A 12,123-nucleotide genomic window follows, 5' to 3' on the forward strand; every position below is an offset into this window, starting at 1 on the left:
AGACACCCCAGGCAGAAACCTTCGAGGACTAGAGCGAAAATGAAAGTGCTGGGGGGTCACAGGCATCCCAGAATCCTAGCCTCATTAACAGCCAAAGGCCAAGGCCACAGTGTCCCCTGTATCTGACAAACCCAAGCCCTCCTCTGCCTGCCTGGCCTGCTCAGGGCCCTTCCTCACTTCACTCTGCCTGGGAGTCTGTGAGACCCCGGACTGGGAAAGGGGAGTGCAGGCAAGCAGACAGAGCTGGTGACTGCTGGAGTTCACGTACATTTATTCAATTGACACTGATGGGGAGTGGCGGGAGACAGGTTTTCTTTTCTTCCACACAAACCATCAGAAGATTTCACAGAGTCTCCCCAATTGGAAAAGTCTAAATCAATGCACACCCAGTGGACAGAGAACGCAGATAGCAGCCTGCGATACAGATATTTACACATGGTTACAGGACCCCTGCCACAGGATGTGCCCTGGCCCACCCCACCCCCACCTCTCCGGTCCCTGACCCAGACCCTCCTCTCCCACCCCAACCTCATTGCCTTTAGCTACAATAAATATCCCAGGGCCTGGGACAGAGCAGACCGCGGGGAGGGCTGCTGCCCTGGATGGCTGGACCCAGCCGGCCACGGGAAAGGGGTAAAGTTCCTTCCAAAGCGCCCCCGACGCAAAAGAGGGAGGATTTTCCTCAATGGAGTGGGATCTCGGGATTGCCCGGGCATTGTGGAGACCCTCGCTTCACCTCTCCGTTCACCTTCGCCTGTGTAGACACTGCAGTAGGCTTCTGAGAAAGAACGAACTGCTTTGGAGAATAGCGAAGGGGAAAAAAAGTTGCATTTTCCTTTTAAGCATAAAGAAGATAATAGGTGTCTTTAAATTATAATATTGAACAATCGGGGCCTCAAAGCTGGGGAAGGAGTGAGGGAGAAGCAGAAGGGGAGACCTCTCTGCGCAGTTGGTGTTTCTGGCGGGATCTGCCCGGGCCTGGGCAGGCACCTCTCCGGGAAAACATTCTTCCGGGGCTGCCGAGAGGCGCAGAGACGGAAAAAGCGAAGACATCCCCTCCCCCTTTTACTGCTCAAACTGAAATGGGATCACGGTTAGCGACCTCGTCGCGTAGACCCGGGCCTCTTCCTGAGCGATGAAGCCCGCTTCGTCCCAACTGTCGGAGAGATTCCGAGCGTGGAACCACGGGCGCCGGCCCAAGGTCTGGAGACTCTTCATAAATAGACTCCCTGAGTTCCGCTGGGACCGCAGGAGCTCCAGGAGAGACTGAGGAGTGCGGGCTCAAAGTGGCCGGGATCCCGACATGGTCAGAAGTGGCAGCCACTGAGGCCTGCGACTTTGCCGGCAAACGGGGGCCCTGAGGACAGGAGAGCGTCCCCGTGGTGCGAGAGGCGAACGTGGCCGGCCACTGGAGCCAGGGCCGGGGCAGTCAGCATGGCCAAGACCTGGGCCTGACCCCCAGGACCCGCCGCCGCCGAGAACGGCGACCCCGGGGAGCCCTCGCCGGCGCCCGTGGGTGCTGCCCCGCCGCCACCGTGGCCCATGATGTGGTCTATAGAGAAGGAAGGCCTCTGCCCGGCCCCGGCGCCCCCTCCGCCCGCGTCCGTCTTGAGGCCTGGGCGCAGGAGTGCGGTGCCTGCTACGGGAGGGCTCAGGGACGCGGGGTAGAAGGCTTTGGCGCAGCCAAGCTCCGCGCCCAGGAAAGCTGGCAGGCCCGAGGGGCCCGGGCCCGACCCTGCGCTCGGAGCAGGCGCAGGAGCCGGAGCCGAGGCTGCGCTCGCGAACACCGAGGCCGTCGGAGGTCCGGGTGGAGGCGCCGCGGCACGGCCCGGAGGTACCGACAGCTGGCAAGGGGCGGCGGCGGCGGCGAAAGCAAAGGCGTGCGGGTGTGGATGCGGGTGCGGGGCCGGGCCCGGCGGGGGTGCGCCGTAGGCCGGGAGCGCCAGCCCGTAGCCGTAGCCATAGGCGCCGTAAGCCGCGAAGCCTGGCAGGAAGGCGCCGGGGTCCCCCGCCGCTGCAGCCCCGCCGCGCAACAGCAGCTCGGGGTGCGGGTGCGTGTGTGGATGCGGCGGCGGCAGCGGCTGCCGCTTGAAGCGCTTGCGGCGCCGCAGGAAGCTGCCGTTGTCGAACATGTCGGCCGACTCCGGGTCGAGCGTCCAGTAGTTGCCTTTGCCCGGGTTGCCCGGCTCGCGGGGGATCTTGACGAAGCAGTCGTTGAGCGAGAGGTTGTGGCGGATGCTGTTCTGCCAGGCGGGGAACTTCTCCCGGTAGTAGGGGAAGCGGCCGCTGATGAACTCGCAGATCTCGCTGAGCGTCAGGCGCTTCTTGGGGCTCTGCAGGATGGCCATGGTGATGAGCGCGATGTATGAGTAGGGCGGCTTCACCAGGGGGCTCCGAGTTGCCGCGCCCCCCGACGGCGGTCCTGGCCCGGGCCCCGCCGCGCCCCGGGCCGCCGCCGAGACTGGCCCCGGGCTTCCCGCTGCGGCCGCCGCCCCTCGGGGCGCTAGAGCGCGGGGCTCGCCGTCCGAGCAGCCGCCGGACTCCTCCTCGTCCTCCACGGCTTCCCCCGCGGCTTCCTCCGGGGGAAGCTCGGGGCCGTGGGGGAGCACGTCCCGGGGGGCGCGGGGCCCGGAACGGGCAGGGAGCTCCCCCCCACCGCTGCTGCCGCCGCCCACCACGTCTATATCTGCGTCGGCCTCGGACAGCGCGGCCGGGGAGCTCTCGGAGGACATGATCTCGCAGCAGCAGCTGCCCAGGGTCATGGTGCCACCGCCGCTCTCCGGCTCCGCTCCGGCCGCGGCTCGGGCTCCGCCGCGCTGCCTCTGGGGCGAGTGTGTTTTGCGCGCGGGCGGGGAGGGGGCGGGGGACTGAGGACTGGCGGGGAGGGGTGTCCCCCAGCTCTGCAGCGCCCCCTCGTGGTCCACTCGGCCGCTCTCATCTCTCGGTGAGTAACCTACTGGCGACGGCTCTCTCCGCTGCCCCGGGAGCCCGAGCCGGGGGCAGCGCCCAGGGCGCGGGCGGAAGGAGCTGAGGCGCCCCCCTTACTCTGCCGCTCTTGGCCCCCAGCCCCCCCTCCCCCGCCCCGGCTGGAGAGGTCGGGGGATTAGTCCCTCCCGCTCGGCGGCAGCTTAAGGCGGAAGAGCGCGAGTCGGGGCGGAGCTCCCTGAGCGGGGTGGGGCTGGCGGGGGCGAGCAGAGTGCCTCGGCAGAGGGGCCCGGCGGGAACAAACAGCCGCCGCGGCGGGAGCGCTGCTCGGGTGGCCGGAGGCAGATCCTCCTCTTGCCCGCAGATCCCGCAAACCCTCGCTCCCTGGAGCCGCTGCCTTCAGTGCGCTCAGCTCTGGATGGTAAGGGTTCACGCGGGTGCCAGCTGGAGCTGGGAGCAGCAGCGACGGTCCCCCACCCTCCATCTCCCCAAGGCAGCGCCCGGGCCACCGAGGCCGAAGCGCCGTTGGAGCCGCACCAGCGGAGCCTGAGACGCCGGGACCAACGCCGCCGGAGCGGGGCCCGAAGGAACCTGAGCGGCTTCCGGCCCAAGGCGAGACGCACTTGAGCGATCGCAAAGGAGCAAAGTTGGCGTTCTCAGCCTCGGGCCTCGGAGAGGTGAGCGATTCTGGCTGCGCCCCGTCTTCCCCTCCAAGGCCTGGACCCCTCCACAAGGGGACCCCATCCCCTTGCCACACCGCGGGACTCCAGACGGGAGATTGTGTGCGGGCAGACCCAGGGAGCGCGTCGCCTGCCGGTTGCCCGCTTTCCGAAAGCTTTTCTGGGGCGCTTCGGTCGTCTTTCGAGAGCGCGGACCGGGCCATCGCTGAGTTTGCCTGTATCCGATCTTTTTCTGTCTTGGTACCCGTCTGTCTCACTCAAGCTCTGTGACTGTGTTTCTCTAGCCCTCGGTGAATCTCTGCCTCTGTTTTCTGTGGAAACCCTGCATTTATCTGGATGTCTGTTCGTCGGTCTGAGAATCTCTTTCTCAATTTCCCCGTTTCTCCCACCCCTAGTCGCACTGCAGAGCCACCTGCGTTCCTTCTCTCTTACCCCTTCTCTCGCCGGACTTGTAGGCTCTACCGACAGGCAGCACCGAGACCTCTGTCAATGAACCCTGACCTCAACCGCAAGCCAGTGTTGCCTTCAGCTTTCACAGTCCTGTGCACACAGTGTTGGTTCCGTGGTTTTTTTCTCATCAGCTGGGTTCCTGGCCATACCGTTAGGACTCCTCCTCTCTTGGCCTCCCTCCAGCAACCAGTAACTCCCAATTCAGACTGGGGCCGTCTTAACCTCTAGGGGTGACAGGGGAGTTGGGCACTGGACGTGATCAAGTACAGAGCCAATGGACCAGCTGCTGCCCCGACAGCGCCCCACAGTGGTCAAAGCTCAGGCATGCAGACCGCCAGCCCCAGCTGCGCTCAGCTGTCGCAGACCGTAGGACTGTCAGCTAGTGATTCTCCACCCCTACCCGCCGCCTCAGTTTCCTGCTCTAAACAGTAGTTAAGAGCAAAGACCCTGGAGCCAGCCTGCTGGGATCCCAGTACTGGCTTCATTCCTTACCCGCTCTTTGTATTTTGTGTTTCTTCCTCTGTAAAAATGAGGTTAAAGACATCCACCCCCTGACTGATATGTAAAAGTAGTCACATCACTGTAGGCTAGATACAAAGGAGGATATTGAAGGCACTTTGCAGACTCCTGGGGGGAAAGGGGTTCGGGGCAGTGTAGTCTCTCATCTGGATCTCAAACCCCCTTCTAGCCCTGGGCTGGGTTACACAGCTGCTATCTATTAATAGTCCTCTCCAGTTACCCTGCTGAACTAGGGTTTCTGTAGATAGTACTGGGGGCAGAGTAGAAGGGATTTGTCCGCCCTACAGGCTATATCTCAGCAGGGTCATGTGAGAGTGGATGAAATCTTTCACCCAACAGCAGTCTCCGTTCTAGTGTATTCCACAGGTGGGACAACAGAGGCCTGAGGGGCAGGGGGACTCAGTCTCCTACAACATGAAAAAGCACAGCTGGGTACAACCCTTGCCATGGAATCCTCATAATAGAGTTCTCCATCCTCCCCAGCGATTTGGCTAAGAGCAGAAGAGACTGGAAGGCAGATCTGGCTGCTCATATCCTGTGAGAGCAAGTCTGCTGGGCACCCCCATCTGGGACTTCAGACCAAGGGGATCCACCTAGTGTGCTGGTTCCTCAAACAAGACTGTCCTTGGGAAAAAGAGAAGTGCTCCAGTCCTCAAACCATAATCAAGAAATTGGACAGAGACTAGTGGCCCTGGAATCAGAATTTCATAGGTGTTGGGGCCCTCCAGGAAGCAAATAAAGGCCTTGGGGAGAAGTATTTGCATGAGTCCATATAAACTCACATACCCAGGGTTGCTAGATTTACCAGATTTATTTTATCTGGCAAACCTATGCAATCCCCAAGCTTGCTCATTACTACAGGGACCTCCCACTGACACTCACAGACACCCCATACCATCTACCACATACACACCAGCTCCAACCTAGCTGAGCTCTGGTAATGTCTAAGTAAATGGAGAGATAAACAACACTGGCATCATCCTTCTCCATCTCACTTTCTAAATGTCTTTATTTCTAAAATGGTAAATGTGAACCAGTAGCTTTTCTTTGCCAGCCCTCTCTCCTGGTTCCCCTGGCTCCAGCCCCCTGCCCAAGTTCAGGGTAAAACTAACTGAGGCATTTGCTGCCCAAATATCCCGGATTCTTGCTCCAGTCAAGACTCTACCTTTCTACAGGGCAGCTGCAGCCACCAGCCCCCCACCTCTGCCTGGCTCTGCTTCACCCCCTCCATTCTGCTGAGACTCAGGTCAAGGAAAGAAGACATGGCCCCTCCAACCCTGTTATGCAAGGTGATTCTTAAGAAATCCTCCAGATTCTTCAGAACACACAGTTCTAAGAGTGGAAACAGGCCAAGGAGATCATGTGACTTGCTAGGCTTTTTGAAGGCCCCTCAGTTGGGTTGGGCCCAGGTGTCCAGGCTCCCAGACTAGAACTCCTCTATTTATTCAAATAAAGCTGCTTAACACCTGACCCAAGCTCAGCGCTTGCCTGGGGAGGGGTGTTTCTGGGAGCTTTTCAAACCTCCCAAAGCTCTGGCCAAATCTGTTTCGAACAATGCCAGGAGTAGGTGCCCTGGGGCTGGGAGAATGGCGACCCAGTATTGGGGATTCGTTTAGTTTCCTGCCCTCTCTCCTGGCTTCAAGCCTTTCCTGCCTGCAGGCTCTGCCTCTTCGACGTCTCTAGGTCATGTGTGCATCCTTGGGTGAGTCTGTCACTCCCCTCCACGAAAACCTGGGTGCTGACAGAAGTTTAGGCTTTCAGCACCCATGCCTGCAGCCTCCAAGAAGCAGGAGGCGACAGATTGTGCAGGTCTTGGTTACAATGTCACTGGTAGTTCTCAGCCTCCTCTTTCCTCCATCTCACTATTTAGCCACCTTTCTCGAGCAGCCCAGAAAGGATTGCGAGAAAGCGTTGGGGGCAGGGGTGGCGGGCGCCGATCCGGGGAATTTTCCACTCGGAAATGTTCGGAGCACCGACAAGAGGTTGTTGCTTGTTCGTTGCACTGTGCAGCTATCAATAGCGTACCTTCCCTTATGGCTCCTCCTTGCTCTTCTGGCCCCTGTAGACGTGCTCTTCTCGGCTGGAGGGAAAGGAGAGCTCTCGGATGGTTGTTAGAATATAATTGTCATCAGGAAACCGGCCACGAGCGGCGCAGAGCTAGCTAGAGGCGGGGGCGCTGCACGGAGCTCTCCCGCGGCCTTCCCACGGTTCGCGTGCGGTGAGCGCGGAGGTCCACCCCTCCATGCAGACCCGCTGCAAAGCGCCTCCTGAGCCAGGCAGGGGACCCCACGCCTGCACACTTCTCTGATTTTACTCACAAACCTAGCCAAGCTACCGCGCAGCCACCCGCTCTTTTGGTCCCTCTCCGGGGCCGCAGCTCTGGAGCAAGACAGCGGTTGGGCCGCAGAGGGTCCATCTCCCCTTTCTCCTCCAGATCTTCGCCTGCTCTAAGGCGGTCGGCTGTCTTGGCCCTGAGTGGGAGGCGGGAGAGACTCCAGATCGTGTGACCTGCAGGGACGAGCTGCAGGCGGCGGGGCTCCACACACACACAGGAGTTCAGGGAGAGGCCGACCTCTCCGCGAGCCTAGAAATGGCAGGGCCTCGGGCCGTGAGCTCTTTCACTCCAAGGCTAGCTAGCTCTGCACCAGCTCAGGGGTCGGTGCCTCTGCGGTCCCCCACACCTCGGGAATCCTCCGCCTCTTGGAGGAAACGACTTTCGTTCCTTCCATTGTGCACGGCCACCGTCCCCCGGCTGCGTGATGGGGGCTCGTGGGAGCACCCTCCGGCCCCAGCCCTGGGCGCCGCGGAGCATGTGCACTCCGGTTCGTTCGCTGGAAGAGGGTTGCGGGCTCCGGAGACGGTGAAAAAACAGCGCGGGTCCCAGACCACCCGCCCGACCAGGAAAGCTGGCTTCGCAGCGACTGGGAAGGACCGGCCGTACACACTTGGGAGATATGCCGCAGGGCCTGGGGAGTTGGAGACGCTTCCAGGTGTGTGGAGGCCTGGGCATCAGGTCAGAGGGCCTTGCGGAGTGCATCCTGGGTCCGCTTGCGTGTGTCTGCCCCTCCGGGCGCAGGGCGACGGCGGCTTTGTGTGCTCAAATACGTCTCTGAGAGGCCGGCGCCGGTGCCGAGTTCTCCCCTTCCCGACCGCACATCTGGGCTGGGGACAGCCCTGGAACGATCGCCAGCCAGGCCCATAGCTCCACCTCAGGGCCCAAAGGGGTGCGACCTGGTCGTGAGCTGCAGACCCACTCCGGGCCGCAGCGTGACCCTCCAGGGAAGGAAGATGTGAGGGTGCGAGCCTGGGCAGGGGGCTTGCACCATGGCGAGGAGAGGGTACAGGGGCGCCCGCCACCCCCGCCCCCGACGCTGGGCGCAGAGAGCCAGAAGGACTACAGCGGCCTCCTCCTTCCTATAAATTCCTCGCCACCGGCGAGGACCGCAGTGCCGCAGGAACTGGACGGCGTTCCGCAGCCCCGGACTGGAGCGGAGAGGCAGGGTCGGGTGCGGAGCCGTCAGAATGAGATCCCCTACCCTATACGCAACGAACGTGCACACGCGCCGTCACGTTTTAGCCTTTCGGAGCCTCAGGCAGGATCACTGAAGATGCCGTAAGTCCTCGCGCGGGCGAGTAAATATTGCTGGGCCTGAGTCCTCCGGGGCTGCTGTGGAGCCGCGGAAGCCGAGCTAGGGGACCAGTCAGAGTCCCGGCTCTGCAGCGCGGGAGCTGGGGACGGATTCCAGGGAAACAGCGACCTCTGGAGGAGCCGCACAGACACGCAAAGAGGCAGGGACTGGACGACCAGGTCTGGGATCAAAGCGCCCCTTCCCCTTTCCCCACCCCACTCTGTTGGCAAAATCATTCCGAGACTTATAACCTCTGGACTCCTCTTTGCGCATGCTTGTTTACTTTCCCAGCTTGTACCCAAGCTTCACATCCTGGCTCAAATTCTGCCTTCTCTGGAAAGAAGCCTTCCTGAGAGCCCAACTCATCTTTCCCTCTTCCTGTTCTGAGCTCCTAAGAACCCAAAGCCTGAACCCTCGACTCTAGCGCTCTATCACAATAGGCAATTGATCTTTCTCCGAAGAAAGGGTCATTAGTCCATCCATTCCACCCACCCTTTGCATTCCCTGCTGGATGTGCTGTTTTCCTTCCTCCCCACTTCACTACCAGTAAATAAAGAATGAAACCATTTATTCCAAAATTGGACTGTCGATTTTCAAAGTTCGTTTCTTAGATGGGGAAATTGAGACCCATTTCCAAGTCAGAGAGAGGGCTGACTTGCCCAAGGTCACACAGCAAAGGTGGAACTAGATCCCATGTCCTAGCCCAGAGCCCTCTCTATTTCACCTGAATGGGAAGGGGAAATGCCAGAAGGAACTTGTGTGGAGACGGGGGTTGGGGGGAGGGGTTCCTGTTCCAGGATGGGGCAGTAAGGAGGGCAGGGAGGGCGACGTTGCCCTGGAAGATCAAACTCTTCTTTCCCCTGACTCTTAACCCAGATCAAGCTACTTTGAAGGGCTCCAGATTTCAGGGGTTGGCCAAGTGTCCTTACATCAGCAGGCAGGTCTGTTGGAGGCTGAAAACAACTTCAATTCAGGCAAATACCACCCTCTCCTGTAACCTGAAAAGGGAGAGAGGAGCCAGTAATAAATACCCGGAGAGTGCTGCTGAGATCTGAGGTCAGCCAGAGAAGGCCTTCTGGTGCTTGCAATTAGAAGGTTAAGGGAGAAGCTGGGAGGGTGATTGGCATGTAATTTGTAGGAGGCTCCTGTGATACCTGCCTGGCAGCCTGAGGCCTCCTCAGGGATGCTCTCCTTCTGGGCATCATGTGCTTCTCTGCAAAGACTACCAGGCAGCCTGGCCTTGCCTGCTTGTCCAGCCTCATCTCCAGCCTCAGCACTGATTTGCTCTTTCTCACATCTTCACCTTGCACGCAGCTCACTCCTCCTAATCCATCCATTTCAAATGTCAAGATTTCTGAGTTGCTTCCCCTCCCCATAATACCCCACACTGGCCAGGCTGTGCAGAGCTCCTTCCTCTATTTCCAAAACGCTAATTCTCTCTCATCACAATTTGTTTTCTGTCTGTTGCCCTCACTGTGTGCTCCTTGAGAACAGAAATTACATTGTCTTCATCCTCATCTTTCCTCTGCTACAAAATGGGGATAATAATTGTACCTACCTCATTGAACAGTTGTGGGAATTAAATGAAATAAGGCACTTAGCCCAGTGCCTGAAACTTTCAGAGAAGCTCAACAACTGTTTCTTATCACTATCATCATCATTATTAAACATTACCTCCTGCCAGGCACAAAATCCAACACAGATACTCAGATAATGTTAGATATGTGGATACATGCATGAATAAATGAGTGAATCATATGACACTCTAAGGACTCTAGACAAGATTGTATCTAGCTTACATCATCACTAGAGATATGTGTTCTCTTATGACATTGTTTCTCCCCCATCAGTCTCCTTCCCTGAAGGAAGGAGAATGTGTACCCCCATCGGGGGGTTTTTCCCTGGTCCCTGAAGCCATTGGATTTCTCTCTCATGCTGTCTACCTCAGTCTCTTTCCTGTAAAATGGTTCTGATCAATCAAACCAGCCACACTCTGCCAGAATCTCCTAGGGACTCTCCACTGCCTATGAGATAAAACTCAATCTCCTTAGCATAGGGAGCTGAATATGTTCAGTTTTGAGATGTCCCACCTCTCTGTTGGGTAAGATCTTCTGTATTCCATGTGGTCCTCCTGATGGGGCTGTTCAGTCTCTGTCTTCCTCACACTTGCCTCCAGGAGCAGACAGGCAACCTGGTTGGATCAAACATAGCATTGCAAGCCCAATGTGATAGGCCTAGGTGGGACCTAAGTCAAGCCAATCACTCCTTCTACAAGATTCAATATATAAACTCTGAGATGCCAGGATATAAGGACTCTGGGGCTCTGGGATACATGGACATGGAACTCTGGGAAGTTGTCCTTTTGGACCAGAAGATGAGCACGCAGGTCTAGCTGCCAGCAACCATCCTTCCTGTCATGTGGAGAGTGCTGTTTGACATCAAGGTCCATCCACAGATGAAAACACCCTAAGGAGCCAGAGCTTAGTGACAATGTTAAGCCCTCCTCCTCTGCCTGAAACTAGAACCTTAGACTTCCCAGGTATTCTAAAGATATTCCCCTTTCTGCTTAGTAGGTTGAGTCGAATTTTTCACAAACAGCAGCACCACAGCAGAGAAGGATCCTGGGTTCCTGAGACCATTGAGGTGCCACGCCATTCTGAACTGCTTGCACAGACTTTTATGTGAAAAAGAAATAAACTTCAATCTTGGTTAAGCCACTGTTGTGGAATTTTCTTTGGTATGTAAGGTTGGGGAGGAGGGAATCAGTTGCTCACAGTTGAACTTGTCCCTAATTAATACAGAGAGGGACGAGGGAATGTATCAAAGACATGAGGCCTGGTCTGGGAGGTGTTAGCCTGGAGAATAAAGGACTCGGTGTTGACATAGCCACCATCTTCAGATCTCTGCAGGGCTGACCTGGAGCACAGAGACCAGGGCAAAATGGAATCTGAAGGTTATAAAGAGACTCAATTTCTGTGACTCCGTGGAAGGGAGAAATTCCAACAGGGCTGTCCTTCAGAGATTCTATCTGCTACTTTGATGGTAGTGAGCTCCCCATCACTGGAAATGCATGAGTAGAGGCTGGATAATCACTGGGCAGGAATCTTAAAGCATCCAGGTACAGCAGAAAGAGTACTCTCACCACTTACTGGTCTCAGACAAATAATCTTTCTAAGCCTCAGTTTTCTCATTTGTAAAGTATCCAGGTAGCTAGGTTGGAGACAGAGACCAAGGAAATTTCCTGGCACTACCTCTCAGGGATTTATGAAACCTAGTACTCCAGTTGGAGCCAACTAGGAGTCAGGAGGCCTTGGTGAGGCTCCTCACTCTCCTGTTAAACCCTGACATTTTTGAGCATGCCTGGTCCAGCCTGCCAAGAGAATGCACCTCCCCTGGTTTGTTCATGAGACTGGAGAGGAGCAGTTGCACCTGAGACCTGGGATCTACTCCCAGACCTTCCCCTCCCTTCCTGTGTCACCTCAGATACACCTCTGTACTTCTCCCATCCTCAGTTTCCTTATCTGACATGTGAGAAGTGCATCTTCTCTTCTGGGCAGTCTGGGTCCAGAATCAGGGCTCTTAACTACAGTACTGTGCCCTGTCTATAACTCCAAATGTGAGCAATTGCCATTCACAGCAATAATGATTATCATGTTTCTGTAGATCCTGACCTTGCCCAGGTTCTTGCTCTTCCAGCCCAGGTCAGCCTGGAATGGTGCCATCTGCCGCATGACCTGATGTCATGAGTCTGGGATGACCCAAGGTTCCCCAGCTGTGGAGGGACTTGCTTTCAGCCAGGAGTTTGGCTCTCATTGTCACATGCTTGCCTCTCACAAAGGGCTCTGCTTGATCTTCCCTCATCTGCTTCCTCCCACAAGGCTGGGGCTACTCAGATTTGGATGATTAGAGGCAAGGAAATG

The 12,123-nt window shown here is 57.4% G+C and overlaps 2 protein-coding genes across 2 annotated transcripts; one reads left to right on the forward strand and one right to left on the reverse strand.

The window, feature by feature from the left end:
- Nucleotides 1–250: 250 nt before the first annotated feature.
- FOXD2 (forkhead box D2) lies at nt 251–3,250 on the reverse strand. Its single transcript, XM_081492815.1, has one exon. It carries the CDS (start codon nt 2,760–2,762, stop codon nt 1,308–1,310), a length of 1,455 nt encoding a protein of 484 aa, XP_081348941.1. The 5' UTR covers nt 2,763–3,250; the 3' UTR covers nt 251–1,307.
- LOC145507052 (uncharacterized) lies at nt 3,207–10,919 on the forward strand. Its single transcript, XM_081492817.1, has 4 exons — nt 3,207–3,346; nt 3,419–3,602; nt 5,750–5,863; nt 7,009–10,919. The coding sequence occupies exons 3-4, from the start codon at nt 5,837–5,839 to the stop codon at nt 7,774–7,776; spliced, it is 795 nt and encodes a 264-aa protein (XP_081348943.1). The 5' UTR covers nt 3,207–3,346; nt 3,419–3,602; nt 5,750–5,836; the 3' UTR covers nt 7,777–10,919.
- Nucleotides 10,920–12,123: the final 1,204 nt, after the last annotated feature.

This window comes from Giraffa tippelskirchi, chromosome 5 (genome assembly GCF_054371585.1).
Source record: "Giraffa tippelskirchi isolate mGirTip1 chromosome 5, T2T-mGirTip1v1.2.pri, whole genome shotgun sequence".
Classification (NCBI taxonomy): domain Eukaryota; kingdom Metazoa; phylum Chordata; class Mammalia; order Artiodactyla; family Giraffidae; genus Giraffa; species Giraffa tippelskirchi.